We start from the raw sequence: 24,636 nt of genomic DNA on the forward strand, positions 1-24,636 counted from the left end.
AACTGTTTAATGTTGACTTGCTTTCTTTAAAACATGCTCCACGTCAATTTAATATCGTTATATCAATAACTTATATATCAGTACCTTAATTGTTAAATTATTCTTCTTTCATTAAATGGAATTATCTGTAAAGTTTTATGACAACATACTTACATAGTGCGACTTTTAATAAATAAAAACAGGGGTTGAAATTAGTATTCCGTACTTTCTTTTTATAAGATCCTATTTTTGTTTTGGTCAGGATCTTTTTAAAATTATACATGCAACATTTTGTTACTAAAATATTCTTATTTACTCCAAATATTTTAGAGAAAAGAGAAAATGATCAATTTCCATTGACAAATCATAGTTTTAATAAATTGTAAAAATTATTAATAAGATTATACTACAATTTAGTATTTATGTACAGTGTAAGATTTAAAAAAAAATTACACTATCAATATATAATTTATCATTTATATATATATATATATATATATTATTAATTCTTAAGCAAAAAGTAATAATATAAACAATGGATACTTTATTAGTTGTGTAAAAAAAATTAAGCAAAAATTAAGCTGACAGTGTACACACCTTTGAAGTAATGTGTTAAAGTACCTGTTTTTTTATAAGCAGTGGGAGGCAGTATAAATGAAAGGGGAATAGAAAGACTAGAAAATAGTATGAACCGTATAAGTGTATAACCCTCTCCTGCACGTGGTGAGGATTTCATTTTTTTTTAAATCCAAGAAAAAATGTTGATCCCAAGCGTGATCAGTAAATCTATAAATAAGTCAATAAATAAAAAGGTAAATTTATAAATAATATTAGTAAATATTTTATTAACCGGAGTTTCAATATTAATTATATATTCAATAGTCCTCTCACTATGCTATCTCTAGACCAATAAGCATTTATCAATATAATGAGGCAGTACTTAGGCATAAAAAAAATGTATTATTGATATCATAATGGACGAACTGTTCCCCGGGATATAATTAACATTAGGAGTGTTATTTGAGGAAAATTAATCAGACTCTAGATGTTCTACAATTTCACTAGTTTACGACTTTGTTAATATTATTCTTTTTTCATTTTTGCAGGAAGATAATACACAAGACGCAGGTAGCACATATTTCATGTTTAAATAAAACTATTAAAACTTCCCTCACTGCAGACAAGGGTGAGTATAACATGACATTAGAAAAACAGAGAAGAGAACCATTATCATCAGATGTATTCTTTAACAGAAACATATACATGAATCACTTGAAAAGAAGGGTGTTCTCAACTTCATATTCATATACACTTAAATCTGAGCAAAAAAAATGAAAAGGAGAGAAGAAAGAAACATGAGAGACGTGGAATCAGCATGAAAAAGAAAAGTATAAACATGTCCAATGATGATATCCTACCAAGAAGAACCAGAACTGCTGCTGTGAAGTAGTGCAATGAAGGGCGTGTTTAAGAATGACTGCCAGCTGAGATGAATAGTAATGCTTCAGAGTCTGACCCTATTTCGTTGCTAGTGATTTGAAAGCAATTGCAGTGACATACATTGATGCAAACAAAACATGATGTTATTTGACTTCGCAACTTTCTTAGTCGGAGTTGGAGTCATAGAAGTCGCTTGGGCATGGGGTTACGACCTCTGATTCAAACAACTGGACCACTCGGTGCATGGTGGGTCGATCCTCGGGATTTGAGGAAACACATTGAATAGCCACGGATAGTAAAGCATCAAGGCTTTCCATCTGCACCCCCTGACATAGTGAATCAACAATTTCCCTTGGCCTATTTTCGGTAATGAGAAAATTCAACTGCAACAATAACAAACTTGTGGCGTTAGAAGATCAGGATTAGCTCTGTAATCACATAACAAGCTACACAGCTTATGCAAGAACCAAAACAAGATGCTTAGAAGTTTCGATTATGTTACCTATTTAAATTATAGAAGCATACTCCCTCCTACTCACACCCACTCTATGCTAATTAGTAAATTGATCATAATAATGTAAACAAAAGATACTTAATGAGTATTTATATTTTAAAATACATATAGGTTTGTTTATAAAAATAGAATTGAAAAGAGATAACTTCCAACCAAATCTAATATTTATGTGCAAAGCATACATACCCAACCAACAATATTGAGACCCCTTTCAATGAAGGATGCATCTGTTGGCCGCTTCCCACTTATTACTTCAAGTGTCAGCACACCAAAACTATAGATGTCAGTCTTCTCAGTTGCTCTGCCACTTTGCATATATTCTGCAATGAAGTAACAGAGGCTTGCTCAGACAACCATGGAGATGAAACGCAGAAGTAATAATCTAACAAATTATCCACATTTTAGCACACCCCAGAGAGAACCCCTTTCACTGTCACAAAATATTAAAGCTTTTCATCATGTTAACCCATTTTCTTTATATTCTTTTGGTTGGTTTGACATTAGAGCTACTCTCTTTTTCTCTTTCTAATGATCAGAAAAAGAAAGACTTTAACACTACTGCATTAACTCTTACGAGTTGAATAGTTTCACAAACACTTACAGCAGAAAAACATTTCCACTGGATTTGAAGTTATAATAGGATTTGCTACCAGTCTTCTTCACACAAATTGAATGAATCTAAACGAAAAATGTTATATCCTACTACAAAATCAGCCTACAAAGTACAAATCCTACAACACATCTATAAAGGTGACATGTGTCACAAGGTTGTATTTCGCTTATCAATGATTGGTTTACTTACAAGTGACATGTCTTACTTGTGTGTAGGAGGACTTGTAGGTTGATTTTGAGGATATATCATTGCTCAGTAGAGCAGACATTCACGAATATAAGACCGCCAAGTAACTAATCATGATATAGATATTAGATTCCCTCCACAAGAGAACTTCACTAGGAGTTCAAATGTTAAATACCGTCATCCATGCTCCAACTATCTATCTATCTACCTATCCACACAATAGCATACCCACTCTACATTGCTTACCTGGAGCAAGATAACCAAATGTTCCAGCAACAATAGTTGTGATATGAGTTTCTTCATCCTCCAGAAGTTTAGCAAGTCCAAAATCAGAGACCCGGGCATCCAGGTTCCCATCAAGCAAAATGTTGCTTGATTTTATGTCTCGGTGTATGATTCTAGGGGAACAATCATGGTGCAAGTACGCAAGCCCTTTTGCAGCTCCCAGTATTATATTCAACCGTGAATCCCAGTCTAGTGGCTCAGATCTTTCTGTGCAATACACCACAAACATCATTATCCCCAAAATGATTCAAGCAGAGATACAATGCAGATGTGAATTTCTAAAGGCAAACTTTATCTTGTAAGAAAAGGAAGTATTTATTAAAAATTTAAGAAAAGGAAACATTTTTCAAATAGAAAATAATGGACATGCTGATAAAGATAATTTCTGGTTTGTCTAAAGCTATCACACCAAAATATAGGAAGAACTCAGACACCAAATATGAGCAGCAAAAGGTATCATATAAGTCTTTCTTGAAACAATTATTTTGTTGGGCTTTGAATATTTATCCTTATAAAATAGAGTTAATTATACTGACACCCCCTGAGTTTTAGTGAAATTACACAAACCACCCCTCACTTTTTTACACCTACACAAACCTCCCCTAGTTTTTATACTTTCATTACACTAACCACCCCTACATGAGAAATAAGTGTAATTTTTTAAATAAAAAATGTGATAAATGCAATTAAGTTAAACAAAACATCGTATATTATGAGGAAATATCTAAATAATATACAAATCAATGTATCTTTATTATTTTTTATTACAAAATGCATTAACAATTCTAAAGATATATTGTTTAAATTGCTCTTATACTATATCGTAAAGAACCAAAAATAATAAAGAGGTATCGACTCATATATTATTTGGATTTATCTCCACAATATACCATGTTTTGTTTAACTTAATTACATTTATCACATTTTTTGTTTAAAAGATTGCACTTATTTCTCATGCAGGGGTGGTCCGTGTAATGAAAGTATAAAAATTAGGGGGTTATGTAGGTGTAGAAAATTGAGGGATGGTTTGTGTAATTTCGCTAAAACTCAAGGGGTGTCAGTGTAATTTACTCTATAAAATATGATATTAGTCATATTACACTCTTTGGACCAGAAGGATTGTAATCTAGGCAGCTAGCAGCTGCAATACTTACTATACTAGCTTCTTTAATTGAATCTGTGCCTAATGCACAATAAATGAACAGGACTTATTTCACAACCAAACAACCAAACATCCCAAGCAAATAGAAGTTACGAAGTGTAGGGCTGTTTATAAGGAGAACCAAATGATGAATTACCACAAATGGCATGATTTTCTAATTACCACATGCCCACATGTTAGTTAAAATACTTCTATTTCATGCATTAATATGATGATCAAGATAGAGCAGTATTCAGGTAGCGATCTTACCATGAAGAGCTTCGTCAAGATTGCCGCCAGGTAGGTAGTCATATATCAACAACTTTGATGTAGGTGAATTGCAATATCCTCGTAAGTTCACCAGATAACGGTGTTTGATGCTACCAAGAATTTCAAGTTCCCTCTCAAAAAAACGATCAAAGCCCTCATTCAACTTTACAATCCTTTTCAAAGCAAATACATTCCCATCGTCCATTGCAAGCTTGTAAACGGTTCCAAATCCCCCTATCCCTATTATGTGTTCCTCATTCAAAGTCTCTAGTTTCTTAATAATTTCTTTCGATGAATAAGGCAGGTCTCCATGAAACACCACGATTGATGCACCTGCAAAGGCATTGATCGGAGATATTAATTTCCTAAGGTTTTTGAATGTATTTAGTACAAAAAATATAGCTCAAACACAACTATATGAAAGCCACAGGAAGATAAGGAGCATACTGCCACTGACACCCATTGCCAGGCTTATTTTGTCGTTTTTACCAAACTTCTTATAAAGAAAACAACCCCAGAAGCACATAAGTGCTACCAAAAGTAGTGCACCCACAGTTGCTGATGCACTGATGAGGAGCCGGCCAGAATATTTCTTCCTTCCATTTTCATTTTGATCTACAAAGGATAAAATATTAGAAGACAAAAAGGTAAAAATGTAATCCAATTGACCATACTATATATGTAATACCATCAAAACAGTTATTTTGCAAAAAGAAAATTTTATTAAGTCCATTCAGAGCTGTGTCAATATGTCAAAAGCCAAACACATAGTATGGAAATGCTTGCTTTCGCTGTAAATAAACATTCAAAAAATGAAAAAGAATACAAAAAATAATGCTCTTATTAGCTATACTTCTAATTCAATCATAAATTGTTGCACAATTGTTGCTCTAAATAGGTGTGGAGTGTTACCAGAACCTTGCCACGTCTTTTACCCTCATTTAAATGACAATGTAGGTCCAGGATTATGATATTAGACTCTCAAAAGAACTTTCCCACTTTTCATTTAACTTCATCTAAAAGCAGTGGATGAGTACTCAAATTACCACCTTTTGTCAAGAAAAGATACAGTCAGAATATCTACGATCTATAAAGCTGAAGGCTCAAAAGTTCAATTTAAGATATTTTATATATTAAGATAATACATCATTTAAAAATAAAAATAATAAACATACAAGAGAAAACAAGACCACTCAGTAAGAGTTAAAAAGGATTAAGCACTTGGATCAAATGCAAGCAGCTTTACCCGGGTTAGATGGGCTATTTGCATCAGGAGAACCTTTACATGTTGAACTGATTTGCACTCCACACAAGCCACGATTACCAGCAAAGCTGCAAAATGGAACATTTGTTCCAATAATGAAAAGTATATTTAGTTCCCTAAAGTAGACTATTACATTAGAACAGTTTAACATCACAGACAAACCAGGGAAAATATAAACATTTACTGAAGATATTTATGTTATGAGTTATGACTTAATATATGTATGAAAACATCAACCAGCACACATGACATGATTAAAGTATATTAGTTAAGCCTATAGATATCTAAATGCATGGGTAACAGGTAACAACTAGAATATAAAAACTAAAGATGGATTTGAGAAACGCTGCACTAAATATCAAATCCCATTACTCCAGTTAAGGGACTGCGAGACTTGTTATACATAGTACAATAGATGTAAGTAGCAAGATACCTTGTTAATTACAATTTTTTATAAAGTGAAGTGAAACCCAGAGACTTTGTTTAAGACTGGCCAAAGGAAGGAAGGGCACAATGCACACAGACAAGATGCATGCCTTTAGTCTTCTGATTCTTTACAAGCAAACAAAACCTAAATACAGACATCTTTTTAAAAAACCTTTTGAGTTGCAGGTGATATAATATAAAGCATTCCACTCAGATGGTCAAAGGCAAAAGCATATGGATAAGAGAACAGGAACTTAGACAATTGGGGAAGCAGAAGTTAATAAGAAAAATAGGGAAAATAAAAAATGAATAAGTGATCAGAGAAGGGAGCAGAAGTGTGTTTTCAATACATGGTACATGATGATAATTGTAAAACAAATTAAGACTTCAAAACTGCAAACCAGAATCGACCTGAAATTAGAAAGCATCCATGATCCTAGTCTTAATTAGATAGTTTTTTCATCTTAATTTTCCTTTTCGTTTAAGTATATCTTTTCAGTAAATAATAGATCCATAATAATTGCCAGGTATGAAATGGCGTTCACGTGTACTCTGCCTCTTGCTAAAAGCATATATCTCGTATTGCTGATCAGAAACTTCAGGATGTAAGCAACCCTAAGCAGAATTTATTATGAAAGTTATGCAATTAGTAATATTCACTTCAGCATTTAGCCTACATAACATCTTAAAACAGAATAAACTGTACTTACGAGCTTGCAGTGAAGTTGGCAAGGACACCATCAGAAGGTATTGTTCCGGCCAGAAAATTGGCTGATACATTGCTTTGGATCATCAAACATGACAAAAATAGTAAAAAAATCAATTTTTTATAAATAAAAAAATTAACAAACTAATAAAAATCTGTTTATAGAAAGAAGAATCACAACGACAAAGAAGACTACATACAAATTTTTTAGACTATACAACTTCCCAAGTGATGCTGGAATAGTCCCACTGAGGGAGTTGCTTGATATATCCCTGTGGAATAGGAAGAGATGTTGATGAATATGATCTCTGTAGCACCATAACTGCCTGATTTGGATTAAATAAAGAGAAAAAAACAGACAGGAACTTCACTAAATTACTGCACACTCCGCTCATCTCTAAATTAGCTGACACATGCATGCATGTATATACCCACCACTCATTATAAACGACAGACAAATTTTAGATATTAACTTTTGTTTATTTCAGTGCACAGTCTTAGTCTATTCTTCAAATGACATCAAAATGAATCAGTACTACAGTATATATAGTGCTTAGTTCAGAGTTTATGACCTACATAATAAAACACAAATAAGAAAAAAAGTTTAAACTAAAAGAGAAACTCACAAATTCTGTAGCTGTGAAAGTTTTCCTATTTCACCCGGGATCGGTCCACTAAGGTAATTACCTTGTAAGAATCTGTACAACCAAATTAACAGTCATTACCAAGTGCTATCATAGAGCAATTTGGATTTACCAATTTGAACCACAATGTAAAGAACAAGATCTAATAATTATATTGGAGAAAGTTTCTCAAAAAAAAATATAAAAAAAGTTACGAGACACTAACTGTAAAATGTCATGCTCTAATTCACCATAAAGCATATAAGAACTCATACATAGTCCACGGCTATGAAGTGGCATCCATGCATGCACGAGTAAAATGCACTATTATGCGTTTCTCTCTACAATTTCTGTAACCACAATTTTAAGTCCAATTCTTCAGAACTATTCTTCCAGAAGTATCCGTTTCCAAGATTCATTATCAGTGCATTTAGTCCAAAGGAGGAATGAAACAGAAAATTCAATACCAACTACAGGTTACATTAATATGGAATGAAAGATGTGATAGAGAATGATGTCATGGCTCTCCTATAGTCACCTCCATCAACACTTCTTTGGTCTTAAAATTTAAATAAATAATAAAAAAGGGAGATTTAATGGATTTATCAATAATTTTGTCACTTTAAGTACTCATCCACATATGATGAGACTACAACTCTGAAAGTACAACACTATATCTAAGGATCAACATGATAACTTTGAAAGTCCTCAAGGATCCACAGATCATTCCCAGTCATCAAATATGATATTTACATTATGATTGCAATCTTATACATAGAATAGGATTAAAGGGAAGCTTTGTTCATATAAAAGAAGAGTAACACCAATAGAAGAATAAGGGCAAAAAACAGATCTAATATGTAGGAAATGAAATCATAAAAAAATCATCAAATGGCATTCATTCATTTTTCATAAGCACCCCCATAAAGAATAAAAGCACAACAGATTTTAAATATATACAAGCAATTTGCATAAGTATGTGCAATAAATTAAAGTTGACAAAGGTGAGGTTACATTGTGAATAACATTTTCCTGATATAATCCACTCGACCAAGACAGATAAGTTTCCAAGATAAATATAAAAATAAATATAAAAATAAATAAAAAAATCATGGAAAAGAAGATGGCATATCAACCCAAGTTAACACGTACATTCCCTGCAAACCAGTGCAGTTTCCCAATGCTGGTGGAATTGTCCCGTATAAGTTGTTATCGTGCAGAGCGCTGCACCAGTACATTATCTTTAATAAAAAATTAAGAACAGGATACAATAACTTCAAATAAAAAATATGTGTAATCAAAATTATGAAAGTACATACAGAACCCTCAGATGCTCTAGCTTCCCAAGGTCAGGTGATAAAGACCCACTCAACTTATGATGAGGTAGACTCCTAAAATAACACCAATGAAAGCAAAGTTATATAAAGAATCCCAGGGACAATTGCCAGCAATTCTCCTGACATGTCAAGATAAAGTACAGTTTCCTAAAACTAAGAAGCTGCATAACCAGAGTACTACAACATTATATTCAATGGTAATTTTAATCTAACTATTGCATTATACTCCATTTTATCTCTTGTTGAATCCTCTAATGGTCCTCTCGTCAAATGGGAAAACCACCTCGGATGATATTTTATCATCCTTTCCGAAATAGGTGTTACCTCGACTATCTCTATAATGCATTCACTCTTGATCCTACTTTGTCTAATATGAAGTTATTAAAACATCACAGACAAAATGCAATGGGAACCTGAAAAAAGCCGACTATTTTATGAGAAATTTGCAATCAGTACTAGCTGGATGAATTAGACAATAGATTCATTTGCAGAAATTATTATAGTTTAAATTGGAACATAAGTGCTTCAGCATGCTAATAAATTTCCCATGAACCTTCATAAAAGTCTGGAATCTAGATTGGTGTACTTGTTATTACAAAACCAACATGACATAATCTATTTACCCTCTGCATAATAGATTTGGAACATTACAATAGTTAATCAACACATGATGATGTATGAAATACTTTCATCTCTAAAAATTAAAAAAAAACCATGTCCCATAGCAAGTGAAAGACAATAAATATTAAGATCATTATAGAAGCTCACAGATGTGTAACACTCTTGGTTTTGGGATCACATTTCACTCCTTTCCATTTACATGGGTCAGGATCCTCAGGTCTCCATTGTAGCAGGACACCATCTGAACTAACAACTGCTGTCCTGAAGCTGATAAGTACCTCACCTACAAGTATAACAGAATATAATATGCTATCAAAACATTATGCAAAAGAGGAGTCTCCCTCATGAAACCAGTTAAATGTTAACTTTAACCAAGATCCATACGAGAGAACCTGCAAGTAAGAAGACGGTAAAGTTCTATAGTAAAATTCATAAAATTCTGATTCAATTCAAAAAATTACTAGAGGCGCACTGGAAATTTGGAAAGAAAGAAAATAAAACAAAGACAATATTGGTCAATTTTAACAATAACTTCAGTCAAACTGAGGAGTATCATAAATATATTTACATTTATAGATATGCTCATAGTAAAGGATGCCCAAATTTTGAAAAGCAATATACAAATGCCGAATGTGATCATATCAGAAACAATTTTCTATCCTGACTAGCAGTAGCTTCTAAAGTAACAAATCAAGGAGAGCAAGAATATGTGTGTGTGTGATCATTCCATACCATCGGGGCTGATCGCTTGGCTTTTATTGATGACAATGTGTATCAGCAGAACATAAAGAAGCCATGACCATTGCCAATTCATCAGACAAATGCTCATAGCAACACTGTTTAAGCATAATATAGCTACTAAAAAACATCTGAGACGGCACTATCTAAAATGCTTCTCTTCACCATGTAGTTATTCTCTAGTTGGCATGGACAGCAGCAGTGGAGAACAACATAGACACTGCCTGCAACAAAAAATTGGCTAACCTGAAATTAGAATAGACAAGAATCATCACTGTTAGAAATTAACAACAATAAAATATAGCAGACAAAACGCAAAATTTATTTTGGCAGTAATGCATATCAGTTGCTTCTATGGTACTTCAAAACACTTACAACTGGTCTAGATATAACCTCACCAAGTACATACAAACAGAAAACAAGTTTACTGTACTTTAGTTCAAGATGGATAATACATATAGACAAAACTAGAAATACAGAACAAGCATCTTGTAAGAACTCATCCTCAACTCTTTTTCTTTTTTTGGTAAAGGTTACAATCTATTCCCACCAACAAAGTATTACAACCAAAAATTATGAGTGAGAGCCATCTTCTATGAAGGGTTCCCTCATCACATATAACCACAACGAAACAACAAATCATCAAACTATACAGCTTTTAACCTGTTGAAAATAATACTAGCACCTAGTATCCTACTAGTTGGAAAGCAAAACAAGGGACTAGTTACATCCTCAACTCTTGTTATCAATAAAATATTAGTAAATGCTTCGAAGGTTCAACATAATTCCCAAATCTCAGTTCAAACACACAAGCACTGAAGTTCCACCTAACGTTTCTATTTCTAGAAGATAACATGGTTATAATATTCATCTGGACAATCATCGGTGCTGCACATTTCTATCAGTCACATCATCACTCTCCAAGTCACTACATGTCGCATTAATTACATAATAATCTCTCAATTTTGAATAACACAGCCACTAATTGATTTCAAATAACTCTATCAGTCCATCTAGAAACCAGTGCTCCAACAAAAAAACAAAATCTTAAAGCTTAAAGTCACTAAAACGTTTCTCATCATATCCCTACCGGCCTACCCTACAATATCGTAATCAACAGTGCCAAAAGCTTCTATACAGTATACTGAACAGAAATTGAGCATTTCAAATCGAAAGCAACAAATCAAGGTAAATTAAGCTGTAGTAACAATCTTGATTTCTAATTTTACCGTAAAATTGAAGAACAAAGCAAATAATTAAATGAAAAATGAAAACACACACCACTGGAGTCCTCGATTTCGATCTGAGATGCGAAAATGAGAGAGAAATAAAGTGCGGTTTGAGCTGTAAAGGAATAAAAACAAGAAAACGTTAAAATATTTTCTCTCTCTATCTCTTCACTTCATCTGTGTTGTGGTTTGAAGATTTGGTTGTGTGATTCGGAAGAGAGTATACAAGTGTGGGAGAGAGTGTGTGTGTGTGAGTGAATGAAAATGGATGCTTATGAATTAAAGAACGGAAGGGAAGGCTTTTTGGCACGTGAGAACACGGACATACCGCACGTGCGACCGACGCATTTCTTGTTATAGAACCCCGTCACAGCTCACAAAATTGACGCCTGTACTTTTTTCCATAACCAAGATTATTCATTCCTAAAATAATCAAATCTTAATTACTGTATCATCTACTCACCTTCGTTGACCTGCGTAATACTCAATTACTCATCAATTATTTGGATATGATCCTCATAAATGTAATGTTTTAACCTTCTTTCTAACTCTTACCTTGTTTGTATAACTGATTTTGATCAAGTTAAACTTAGCCTAATAGAAAATTTCATGGTTAAAGTTTTTTAGTGAAAAAAAAATGTTAACAAAAAAAAGGTGAAAGTGGTCAATATTAAAAAATAGAGGACTGAATTTAAGTTTTATTTTATTAAAGAGTCAAATTAAAACATAAAAACAATATAAAGGAAAAAAGATAGTATTTTTCTTTATCCTATTTCAAATCGTCACAATATTAATATAAAAAACTAATTTACTTATTTTTTATTTCTTGACAAATGTTCTTGGTAAATTTATTAACTTATATAATATTAGATAAGATACTTATATATAAACTTTATTTTGGTTGAAATAGGATAAATAAATAAATTTATATGAATAAGAAAATCTGCTTCTGGCCGGGTGCTTGTGGATTGTTGGATGGTTGTTCCACATGGGACCTCTTATACATCATTGTCTGTGTTGTTATCTTTTTAATATAAGTGGCCGAAGCATCATTATCTATGTATGGTTCGGTCAAAGCATTGCTCAGTTTTTGTTTTGATAATAACAAAAACATATCCTATCACCTATCCCTCATAAATGGAGGTTTAATTAATCAAAACAAGAGATATAGTAGAAACACACAATGAAGTAGCCGCAGCTACACCACATGCAATATAAAAGCACGTATTGTATGTAATGGAAGTGTGCATTCATGATTGAAAGTGTTTTAAGATGAGAGGGTTGTGTCCTTTTAATTTGAGTCACAAACGCTAGTATGGCTTAGTCGTGTCTATCAGCCCTGTTATTCACGATTTGGTTGTGCCCCGTAGCACTGGCTATGGGTCACACATTTGCTCATTTATTTTAGTTTTGTTGGTTTGTTGAGAGTTGATTTTCCATCCTTATGATGTATATAAAGCATTCTCTTCCGTTTAATAAATCGTGTAGTAATAATATATAAAACTCATACATTGTTATTGTATATATTTTCTTATAAAATTTACATCACTTATTATTATATTACAATACTATTGTTATAGTATTTTTTTATATTATTTACATTTTCTAAATGTTGAGTAATCCTTGACTCACATTAATAATTAATATATTTATAAAAATTATGCTAAATTTTGTATACTATAGTTTATCATATGTATCACCCGACAACATAAATTTCCTTGGTTTATGCGCAAACACTAACGAACAACTAAAATTTAAGTAAGTTGATAAAGTTCTACAATTTTTTCTCATTCCCATAAAAAAATTAGTATAAAAAAAGGAAATGATATATTCTTCTACTAAATTTAGCTAATAAGAAAGTGATATATATTATAAGTGATACTTTTTTATTTTATTAATGATTAGTTTAAAAGTGAGATGTGTGACTTTGTAGAGAAATTTGTATGAATACATAAGATTATTTAAATAAGAGGGTAAGGTTTCACTAGATTTCTAGAAAGATAAAAAAATGAATGATTCAATTTATGAGAGTAACACCTATTGAAGGAGCAACAACAAAAAAAACTAATTAGTTATTTACTTAAAAAAAACAAGGAAATACTATAGAAAAAAATATAAGATTACTCTAAAAAAAAGTGTACAATAAGTTTTACCATTTTCTACTGGGACACTAATACTTTACAGAGTTGAAAAATATTTAAGAAAAAAAAATATTAATTGTGCAAATTTTTTATATTATTACTATATGATTCACTATTCCTATTTAATTATCATATACTTCTAAATAAAAATAAATAATGAAAAATTATATAAATCTTTACATAATCTATATATATATATATATTATCTTGATCAATATAGATATTATTACACTCAACGTTTAAACTTATTAAAATTATATTAAGAGTTGTATACTATACCACATAAAATACTTTATTTAAAAATATTATGTGACTATCTAGAAGCAAAAAATTGTTAAGAACCAAATCTATAAAGTGTTTAAAATCTATCCATTGAGAGTGTAAAGTTTTTATACTGTAAGTATATTATTACAATTAATTTATATTATTTTTGTTTGAGAGTTAATGATAACTAACAAATCAATGGTGACTAATTGCTGACAATCTAAAAATTATAAAGTGTTTAAAATTTATTGACAGTGTAAAGTTTTTATATTGTCAACACATCATCTATCGTTCATTTGTATTAGTTTCATTTGTATTAGTTTTGTAGAGTTAATAATAGTTAATAAATCAATAATGAATGATTGCTAATAGTGTAAAAACCTTTACAACGTTTGTATATACATATTAAATCCAATTACAAAACTAAAAACAATAAATGAAATAGTAGTTCGTTTGGAATCTTGCAGTTGATCGCACATCATTCGTTTCCGACTCCGAAAGAGAGAGAGAGAGAAAGAAAGATGACGCGGGGAAAGCAGAAGATCGAAGCTCAGAAGCGAAACGCTGAGAAGAATCAAAAGGGAAAAGGATCTCAGCTTGAAGCCAGAGCCGTTGGCCTTAAAGTTACCTGTCCTATCTGCAAGGTTTTTAATCTTCCTCTTCTTTTCTTTTCAATTATTACTTTCTAGATTATCATTTACCATATTCATTATTATTGGGTACTTGTGAATTATCATAAAGATGTTATCTTTATCATATCTTTTCCATGGGTTATGCTGTCCGTGCATTCAAATCACCGGATCTGGGTTCTGCTTATGTTTCATTTCATGGTTAATCGTTGTTATAGCTGAATTGGAAGGCGTTTTTTATGCAAGGCTATTAGAATTACTGTTTGGCTTCAAGTGTTTCAATTATTATTGATTGGGTTGATAACTATATCCAAGATTTTGAAAATCAAAGTTCTATTCCACTCTGCACATGGTATGTTTAGAAATCCAGCCTGTAGAAATTCCTCAATGATATTTGATGGAAGCCAAGTTACCGGAGGGTCATTGTTGGTGGGATATCAGAGCAGCTTGTGCAATTATCTTATTTAGATGTGCTTAGTCTTCATTCTGTGGTTTTTTATAATCTCGGGTCTTTATTTGATGTGTGATTTTAATGCTAAGTTGAAATTTTAAAAAGATTGTGGATAAGGAAATGTATTGCCTTACAAACTCTGGGGTTAAAATTCCAATTGAAGTTGCTTCTTTTAAGATAAGGGAAGATTTTTGTAAAGAAGTGCTACTTTTGTGGTGTTAATAGATTCTAGATTCTTTAAGAAAAGATACTGTCTTGATTTTGCTTGTTGAGTTGCTGCAGGATTTGCCCTAACAATGATTGAAGGGACCAATGAGCTCTCTGTTTTTAGCCTTTTCTGGCTATTCTTTTTTTTTTGGTATAAATTTATTGGAGAATTCATCAGCGCCCTACTTTGCACTAAATACTTTATTCTTCTTCCTAACTTTATTTTTTTTATAATGAAAAGCAAAATCCTAGAATTAAGTTTATATTTCAGAGACACACAGCTTTTAGTTGTGGAAAAAGTAATATGTGACCAAGTTATTTGCATGTAATTGCCAACACCCAGTTACTTTTGTAATCCCTCTATCTTGGTTCCAAGCTGTGATGTAGATGACGATCTAACTGAGGTTGTGCTTGAATTTAAGTGCTTTTGTATTCCTGTTCTCTTAAGTGAGTTTTATCTGTTGATTGACATATTTGTGTATGAGGGTGAGCCTTGGCACAATGCTAAGGATACTTGCCTTTTTACCTGGAGGTCTTGGGTTCAAAGCTTGGAAACAATTTTTCCACTTGTGGGATAAGACTGCGTGCATCTATTATCTATAGACTCCACTAGGTGGGAGCTTCATAGCCACCTTTTTGTCATATTCGTGTATGTCATGTGATTCTCTTAAATCATGACATTAAATTTTAAGTCTGAAGTGTTTTCACTCTTTAGTAGTGAAGTGAGTGATGTTGAAAGAGTCCTGGATTTTCGAGGAGACGAGGACATGCTTTATCCCCGACAGTTTTTTTCTTTTTAGACATGTGGGTTGGCAAAACTTATCACTAGCAGTGTAAGTTATCTTTATGCATAACTATTGCCTAAGATTTTCCAATGAATATTTTGGAGAAAGATTTGAGTGTTCCTATCCTATACTTCATTTTGAAACTTAAGTATCTCCCTAAAAGAAGAAATTATAAGCTTCATCAATATTGATGATTAGATGGCTGTTTGTGTTTATTTATTGTTGAAGAGCTCTAATCTTTAAATATGAATTGTTGATGTGACAAAACTTCCGTATATGTGATAAAGAAGATAAAATATAGAGGTATAGGGGAATTCAAACTAATTAATACTTCCACATCAAGATTAGAATTCATGTTGTTCAAATGCTGACAATATGTGCTAAGTTACTTTACATGTCTGTATATAATTAGCTTACAAGTTTAGATCTTTCAACATAGGCACAACTGCACAAGTAATTTTCTGATAAAAATAACTGCACAGGTAGTATGTATTTACTCCAAGAATTAAAGACATGCATATGCACCTAGATGGAGAATAGGTCTATCCTCTGCATATAAAGTAATTACTGTTAGGCTTGTTCATCCATGGAAAGGAATCAGATAAAATAACCATGTGCATTTCAGAACTGAGTAGGTTCAGATTTAAATGGCAAGAACATCATGATGTGTGTTTGATCTTTCAGTTGTTGGGAGTGATACTATAGTTAAATAACTTAATGGTCCCATTCAACTGGCATACATTTTGTGGAACTGTTCTGGAAGTTTATTGCACTTTGAAATGTTATAGCTGTTTTGAGATCTTTTTCGTTCATATCAGGATTTTTTATAATGTTGTTGCCCATTTTTTTCAGACTCAACTTGCAAATCACAAGCAACTTGTTGATCATTATGGCTCCAAACATCCTAAGGAGGACCCTCCTGCTGAGTCAAGCTAGTGAGTGATCTTCTGAGCAAATAGTACAAAAGTTCCAAAATATTTTCTCTCTTGGTGTACCTCCTTGCTTTTCATGTAATTTCCTGCATCCAAGCCAGACAACGTTTTAATTTGACCTTTGTTAATATGCATTGTTGTAAGACGTTGATAAACAACATAAAACTTTGTTGAATCTCTATGATTCTCCAAATTAAGACTTGGTTGTTGTTGTAACATCAAAGAGTTAAGAACCACTCCCTATTATGAGGATAATGTTTTGTGGATGTATCAGTGCAAGCTAAGGGCTGCCTGCAACATTACTAGAAGTTATGTCCCTTTGCAAAAGCCTCCTCCAGATGGGGTTACTCACTTGAATTTGTTCACTTCTATATGTTACACTATTATTGTAAAAAACGTAACACAAAACCATAACCATATATTGTAACGGATTAAAATTAAAGTGTTCCTAAAAATTATCCATAGTTTGGAGTTCACTTGGAACTTGCTAAGTGACTGGAGGAATGTGGGGGAGAAACATAATCATCTCTTACATATATGGTATGCTTACTTAGTACATTATACTCTGCCAAAATAAAAATAAGCCAAAGTTTGGTCCCCAAGTCACTTTTGAGTTTCAAGTAAGTTCTGAAAGTTTGTTCTGTTTCATATAAATCCTGAATGTTAACAATGTTTGTAATTATCATTCTTTCTTATTTCTTCCTTCTCACCATTTGTTTTTTTGGGTACATCACCATTTGTTTTTTGTGAAAAGCTTTTCTTTCACAAAAAAACAATTACATCCTCTCTTTCTCATAACATTCATACTTCTTTTTTCTACCTCCCAATTACATCCTAAGATGGTTCTATATGGTGGTTCTGGTGAGTACATTGAGGTGTAGCTACAACTGAACAAGGCGGTCTGGCAACTTTCTTACGTTATGAAGGGGTTTTAATTTATGGAATGGATGCAAATGTTGTGCTGTTATGGCTGTACCAAGCAATGAATCAATTGTAGTTGGGTACTTTTGATCAATTCTGTACTTGTAATGTCCTAAGTTCCTATAGTAGGATGGGTGAGGTGTTGCTACTGCTATGGTAGAAGAAAACACATATTTTGGTTGGTGAGATTGAGTTTAAATCGTAGAAATAACTTTTTGTTTTTTATGGTAAGGTTAAGTACATTCACTCTACCAAGACCTTACTAAATAAGAGTTTCATGCCCTGTATGACCCTCGTAAATAAAAACAAGCTGAATTTACATTTCTAACACCATTTACAACAGGATATCCATTCACGTGAATGACTTCTGTTAAATGCATTTTGCATGACTTTAATATTTTTTTGTTCTGTATTTGATCTAGCAACTCTTCCTCTTCCTAGAGTGACAACTATAGGATTTGAACCCTAGGCATAGCAGTAGTTCAACTGGGGTCGCAATCCTGCAACCAACCAGTAAAATTTAACTTGGTTGACAAAATAAAATATATTACATTCCACACCATTTACAACAGAGTGTGAATGGCTGAAGTGACAACAGAATTTGCATGCCCTTAAATATTTAAATACCAAGTTAAATAATCACATCATGCCTCTCACGAAAACATGAGTCAACAAACCCATATGGTTCCAAAGGCTTCTTCAAGTGCCCTCTTCTTGCTTATTTGTGTAGTCCATCCTCCAGCCCCAGCTCCTCTCTCAGCTCGTAGCCTCATTGTTTCCTCATCATCAGCGGCATAGCCCGGCATGCCACCCCCTCCAAGTGGTAAAGGTTGTGGGGCCATGCCTGTGGGTCTTGGCTGTCCTGCAAATGTAGGTGCATAGTGTCCTTGCTGAACACCACCAACTCCTTCCGCATGAGAGTTTTGGTTTGCAGCCTGTCTCAATATAATTAAGAAAGTTAATTTGTTGTGTATATTATATTCTGAAAATCGGTTTTACAAATAGGCTGCACAATCTAGATATTAAAGCAAAACAAAGGAACCTTTATCATGTAGATTAACACAAATTCGCTGACATGAACAAATTAAAGTCCTAACCAAATGAAACCGCTGAAATAAATAACAAGGTTCCAAGCAGAAGTTTTGTTTTGGAGTCAAAACCTATATCAGTGAGACCATAATTCCATGTACCATAAATTTTCAACTTTCAGAATTGCTGCACCCCATCTGCTGCAAAATCCTCCTCGGATGTATAATTAACTATTCTATCCTTCAGTTCCACTCTCAGCATCCTAGAGCTTGTTAACTAATTAAATATCAGCTATTTTTCTCATTCTTTCTCTTAACAACCAGATGTGTTTTTCTCTTTTGGGGGAAAAGATTTTAGTAAAACTATTAAGTTGGGAATAGAATGATTCATATTTTTTCTTCCCAAATGGATCAGGTCACCAAATTCTGATATAAGGAAAAACTAATCATTATCTCCACATGAAACAGGGAATAGATATTTTCATCAATGACCTGTTACATGCTTATATAACTACATAAACACAATCTCAAATAAAAGTTCAACCTAGTTTAAGTTCAACAAACTGCCAGAAAAGTATTAGTAATTAATTTAAAAATTAGCACTGTAATGCTTACCACATCATTATCAGCTTGTGCAGGTTTCCCCTTACTTGCTGCCAGAGCTGCAGCTAACTCTTCCGCCTGTTTAATTATTATCAGCACAACAAAACACAATTTGACAGGGAAGCCATACTGAAATAACAAACTTAAATTTCACTAAAACTTGAATGGAAAGAACGAAACAATGAAGGGTCCAATGTCAGACGTACCTTTCGGGCTCGATTAATCATTATTTGCTCTGCATTTTCTTCCTGGTACTCAGCAATTTTCACTTCAATAGCAGCAACATCTATTCCTTCAATCAAATTGAAGGCTGCAAGTGGAAAAAGAAAGCAAAATCTTCAACATTCAAAATAAAGCAAAACATTATCAAGTGAAACACTTGTATACATGATGATAGCAGCTTACTCATGTCCTCTACTTCCTCCAAGTAATCATTGTATTCTCTCAAAGATGAGAAATCGTCTTCACGTTTATTGAATCTATAAATTCACAGTTAAGCATAAATGGTAATTGGATGAAATTGATATACATGGCCTCACATGCTGAGAATTGCAATGCTGAATACGATTTGAATGATACTTATTCCTTTTCTACAAAATGTTTGGATCTAATAAAAGACTTCAAAGTAAGGACAAAACCCAAATTCTTGATATATTATATTTATTCAACTATGAACTGGCTGTTTTGCTCTTGGAAGAAAAAGAACAAGCCTCTGCATTTTATGCAGTCACTTAACAAACCAGACTAACTAGCATATGGTCCTATATGATCCATGGTAGAGTCATTCAACAACGAATCCACAAGTACTCTATAAACTTGTATAGTTCTTTTATTATACTTGATAAGTTCATTTGAATTTGCTTCACATGGGAATTGGTATGGAAGCAGTGCAGCCATATGATAAGAGTACAAGGCTTTTGCTGACTAAATCATTTGCATTACTTTCATATTACAACCTGAAAGCCAGACCAGACATGATATATGCATGTAGGGTTTCCAATGTCCCATATATAGAGCAAGCAAAGATGGGAAAGGCTTACATGCTAGCAATCCTTCTCCTGATAGCAATCTCCTTATTATGGGGATTGGTACTAGATACAACCATGCTGCTTTCTCCCTCTTCTTTTTCTCACCTAAAGTTTATGCATTCATGGTTAACAATTGAAAATAAACTTAAGAGGCATAGATTAATGATCAATAACACATATCATGAAACCCTGACTAAAAATAAAATACAAAAAACACCATTCACTAGTATAAGTCTCTAGTATATAAAAATATCAAGTGATTGAACTTGTCTAAAATTTTAATCACACATGCATCAATATTAGGCAGCTATAATTGAGTGCATAAGTTTTAAAGTAGAAATTCTATATTAATTAAAACATGAAGTTAATGACAATAGAGTCGACGGAGAAATCACTAGGATTTACCAACATTTTCAAAATTAAAGCGTCGAAAGCAATTTGAGACAGAGATAGAAAATTGAATGGTTCCCTTCAAAGGATTTGATCACCATTTTCAAAATTAGCATTATCTCAAGTGATATAATTGGAAGGTAAAGTCTTATGAGCACCAAAGTTAAATTTCTATTTCAGACATTTTAGCAAACAGATAATGTACATGATCTAAAAGAATTACTATGAAATCACTAGGATTTTCATGCCCAAATTGAACCGAACTTTCGAAAATCAATTCAACTGATACATAACTATTTATAGAAAACAAAAAGGATATCTTTCGAGAATTTTATTGATTGGGGAATAAAAGAAAATCTCAAACCTGAAATGTGTCTCCGTTTTACCTCCCTCGAATTCAGTAGACGCAGAGTGAGCTACTATCTTAGTTCCTTAGTAAATAAATAGTGGATATAAAATGTTGCATCCTAATTGAAAAGATTTAGTTTCACAGTTATCTATTAATTCACAAGTTTATAAGTTTGTAACAAACCTATTTTACTATCGTATACTTTTTATCTGAGAAAAAGAAAAACATATGTATAAATTTTATACAATATCACTATATCATTTATCATTAATATTTAATTATTATTTACTTTTAAAAAAAATCTAAATGATAATGGATGATAGAGTAATCTAAATAACTTTTGATGGCAATCTTTTTAAATATTTTTAAGAGTGAAATATTTATATTTTTTATTTAAAATTTATTAGATCTTAGAACTTAGAAGGAACTAACTACCATATTCCCTCCCACCTGGATAGGAAAACCTAAATGTTATTTACTTCTCCCTCTTCAAATTTAAACATTGAATTCAAATTCTATATTCTATATTTTGAATTCAATTTATAACGAAAGGCAGTTTATTTTATAGAAGTTATGTGTTTTTTTCATTAATAACAAATGAAGCAATACATTCTTCTAATTGTGTAGGATTTGTTAGATACCAAAATAGTAAGAGTTAGAATTGTGAGAGAATAACTTTATAAAAAGTGAATCAATATAATAAATATAGAATATTTTCCTTCTCTAAATTAGGGGTAAAAGGGTCTAATTCAATAATAATAACGTATGGACAGTTGATATTTTGTCTGTATGTCAAAAGTCTAACATATGGACCACCAAAAAGAGTTCCAAGAATGAATCATCCTATTAGATTCCTTGAATTAAAATAATCATGTACCTTCTAAGTTTGACTTACTACCCTCAATTAAAATAGTCAGCTAGAGAATTCAGATAAGCCAAGTTTCAGCTAAGTTTCTAAGAATTTGTTAGATGATTAAACTAAATGCTTTCTAAGTTTGTCCAATCATTTCCTCACATATGGTTTTCCTATCCTTCTATAGTGGCTGATCATGAATAAGTTTGTTATCTTATGATATTTTAAAGTCCTACATATATGACAACCTTCTACAAAGATGTTGATATATAAATCAAGTAAGTGAATTATAGAGACAAAGCAGTTCCTGTTGGTATCTGTGTCTACTACCTCCACTTCTTCCATGTCTTCTGTTTTACACTGTCCACCGTTTGAATTTTCTGGAAAATATTATCATGTGTCTGAAAATGGAGGTGGGTGTGTGAGACAAAGTAGTTTCTTTGAAGGCAAACCAGTTCTTAATAAGGGTGTTGGCTATTCTGTCATTCTTGGTTTTGGTGCTTTCTTTGCTGTCTTCACCTCTTTCTTGGTTGGTAATTCTTATATGTTTTTCCTTATTATAGTTACTACGATCCTTTTGTCACATGAAATACAAGTATAAACTCTACTCTTCTACTTGTAGCTTATAGATATAAGATATCTATGAAACATAGACACTTCAAAACAGTCACTATGTTCATGACACATGTCACCATTGGACACTTTTTTAGATTTAACTTTTAAATGTTTAGATTCATATAGATGAAATATCATAATAATTAGACAAGTGTTAATAATTTAGTATTTTCACAATGGCTCATAACCATCATGTATCATCATCAATTTGTTGATACAAACATTATTGTGGGTCAGGTGTGGCTGGAGAAGAGGTATGTTGGGTCCCGTCACACCTCAGAATGGTTCAATACAGCAGGCAGAAATGTTAAGACAGGGCTCATTGCTAGTGTCATTGTGTCTCAGGTAATAAATTCAGATAGCCTCACATTAACTTCACACTCTTACAGTTCTCAAGTTCCGTTTTCTAAGCATGCATTTGTGCTGCAGTGGACATGGGCTGCAACAATCTTGCAAAGCTCTAATGTTGCTTGGGAGTATGGGGTTAGTGGACCTTTTTGGTATGCTAGTGGAGCAACCGTTCAGGCATGAACCTTATATTATATCTCCTCTGAATATTTTTCGAAACTTATATTTACGGGTTGCTTGAAACATAATTACCAAGTATCCAACATGAATACCGGATTTGTCACTTTTAGTGATTTCTGGTACATGGTATGGCACATTCGGTATGTGATACACATGGTTGATGAGAAAATATGATAATTATTGTTTGGAAGAGATTATACAAAGCTCAGTTAGGCTTATGACTACAACTTAGATGAAAATAAACTTAGCTTATGAGTTTTTTATAAGCTTTTTAGCTTATTTCAACAAGTTCATGAGACAAGCTTATGAAATAAGTTCCCTACTGTTTTTTCCAACAACTTTATTCAATAAGTGTTTAATTAAGTTGTTTACCCAACAACACCTTTGAAATTTGGAAACTGAAGGCTGAAATTTGAGAATATGCATTGAAAATGAACAGGTCTTGTTGTTTGGAATCATGGCTATAGAGATTAAAAGAAAGGCTCCTCATGCTCATACAGTGTGTGAAATTGTCAAAGCCCGGTATGTTACTTGTTTTGGACAACCAAATTAGAATTTTTTCTGCTTCTTTCAAGTTTTGTTACATGCTTAAGTGCAAGTAAAATTTTCCACTCAAAGTGATAACAGTGTTTCATTACCACAGTTGGGGAACTTCTGCACACATTGTATTCCTCTTCTTCTGCTTCATGACAAATATAATTGTAACTGCAATGTTGCTCCTTGGTGGTTCTGCGGTTGTAAATGCATTAACTGGAGTGAACATTTATGCTGCTAGTTTTCTAATACCACTTGGAGTAATTGTATATACACTAGCTGGTGGACTCAAAGCTACGTTCTTAGCAAGCTATATACATTCTGTCATAGGTTTCTACTTAATTTTATGTCCCTCCTCCTAACAATGTTTACATTTTGTTACAAATACTATTTTCTTGTTAAACTTGGTATTCCATTTTTTGCGTTTTTGTTTCAGTGCACATTGTTTTGGTCATTTTTGTCTACCTTGTCTATACGGCTAGCAGTGAGCTTGGTAGCCCTAGTGTAGTTTACAATCGTCTGATGGAGGTTTCTAGCAAATCAAGAACATGTCAGGATCCTATATCACACCATGGACAATCTTGTGGTCCGGTTAGTGGGAATCACAAGGGTTCTTACCTAACAATGCTGAGTTCAGGTGGCTTAGTCTTTGGGATTATAAACATAGTTGGCAACTTTGGCACTGTGTTTGTTGACAATGTAAGCATGAATTAAGAAATGTGTTTTTCCATCATCAATTTGTTTGAGTACTCCAACAACAATCAAATCTTTATGTCCAATAGTTAGGATCGGCTACACGAATCAAACGATACCATAATGTTCTAACATAAATCATTTGCATTGACAAAGTATTGGTATCTAAATCTTTCATAATTATTTCGCCTATCTAAATCTCCTGCACATATAGTTGTGAAGTAAAATTGGTTTGAGTCCCTGTATGGATGAAATTGATATATGAATATGCGTGGTTTTAACTTATGCTCCTTTTTTGTTATATATATATATA

The 24,636-nt window shown here is 32.6% G+C and overlaps 3 protein-coding genes across 4 annotated transcripts in view; 1 reads left to right on the top strand and 2 right to left on the bottom strand.

Annotated features, from left to right (window-relative positions):
* LOC109349026 (LRR receptor-like serine/threonine-protein kinase FEI 1) lies at positions 1,183-11,776 on the bottom strand. 2 transcript variants are annotated; one of them, XM_019589657.1, is made up of 14 exons: positions 11,425-11,776; positions 10,138-10,367; positions 9,553-9,688; positions 8,767-8,838; positions 8,600-8,671; positions 7,451-7,522; positions 7,025-7,096; positions 6,829-6,900; positions 5,675-5,760; positions 4,876-5,043; positions 4,429-4,761; positions 2,979-3,224; positions 2,120-2,253; positions 1,183-1,802 (listed from the first exon to the last, which is right to left on the bottom strand). In XM_019589657.1, the coding sequence occupies exons 2-14, from the start codon at positions 10,232-10,234 to the stop codon at positions 1,584-1,586; spliced, it is 1,779 nt and encodes a 592-aa protein (XP_019445202.1). In that variant the 5' UTR covers positions 10,235-10,367; positions 11,425-11,776; the 3' UTR covers positions 1,183-1,583. The 2 variants fall into 2 exon arrangements, with proteins under 2 accessions (XP_019445202.1, XP_019445201.1); XM_019589656.1 differs by having other exon boundaries at positions 10,138-10,389.
* On the bottom strand, positions 18,108-21,277 carry LOC109349031. The gene is made up of 6 exons (XM_019589663.1): positions 21,116-21,277; positions 20,374-20,466; positions 19,739-19,812; positions 19,540-19,643; positions 19,346-19,411; positions 18,108-18,637 (listed from the first exon to the last, which is right to left on the bottom strand). Exons 2-6 carry the CDS (start codon positions 20,436-20,438, stop codon positions 18,371-18,373), a joined length of 576 nt encoding a protein of 191 aa, XP_019445208.1. The 5' UTR covers positions 20,439-20,466; positions 21,116-21,277; the 3' UTR covers positions 18,108-18,370.
* Positions 22,104-24,636, top strand: part of LOC109349025 (urea-proton symporter DUR3) — a 4,771-nt gene continuing 2,238 nt past the window's right edge. Inside the window, exons 1-6 of the mRNA XM_019589655.1 lie at positions 22,104-22,482; positions 22,806-22,913; positions 22,998-23,093; positions 23,536-23,618; positions 23,740-23,960; positions 24,067-24,329. Of these exons, the coding sequence (XP_019445200.1) occupies positions 22,297-22,482; positions 22,806-22,913; positions 22,998-23,093; positions 23,536-23,618; positions 23,740-23,960; positions 24,067-24,329 (957 nt within the window). The 5' untranslated portion in view covers positions 22,104-22,296. The remainder of the gene's footprint in view (positions 22,483-22,805; positions 22,914-22,997; positions 23,094-23,535; positions 23,619-23,739; positions 23,961-24,066; positions 24,330-24,636) is intronic.

The sequence above is a fragment of the Lupinus angustifolius genome, chromosome LG06, assembly GCF_001865875.1.
Source record: "Lupinus angustifolius cultivar Tanjil chromosome LG06, LupAngTanjil_v1.0, whole genome shotgun sequence".
Classification (NCBI taxonomy): domain Eukaryota; kingdom Viridiplantae; phylum Streptophyta; class Magnoliopsida; order Fabales; family Fabaceae; genus Lupinus; species Lupinus angustifolius.

Bases quoted from the DNA above. Each gene is read 5' to 3' on its own strand.
- LOC109349026 (XM_019589657.1), bottom strand. From the start codon at position 10,234: ATGAGCATTTGTCTGATGAATTGGCAATGGTCATGGCTTCTTTATGTT. The intron at 9,689-10,137 runs GTATGGAATGAT...TTATACTTGTAG, and splicing joins CCAAGCGATCAGCCCCGATG to GTGAGGTACTTATCAGCTTC. The intron at 6,901-7,024 runs GTATGTAGTCTT...GATGATCCAAAG, and splicing joins TTGTATAGTCTAAAAAATTT to CAATGTATCAGCCAATTTTC.
- LOC109349031 (XM_019589663.1), bottom strand. From the start codon at position 20,438: ATGGTTGTATCTAGTACCAATCCCCATAATAAGGAGATTGCTATCAGG. The intron at 19,813-20,373 runs GTAAGCCTTTCC...GTGAATTTATAG, and splicing joins AGGAGAAGGATTGCTAGCAT to ATTCAATAAACGTGAAGACG. The intron at 19,412-19,539 runs GTACGTCTGACA...ATAATTAAACAG, and splicing joins TGATTAATCGAGCCCGAAAG to GCGGAAGAGTTAGCTGCAGC.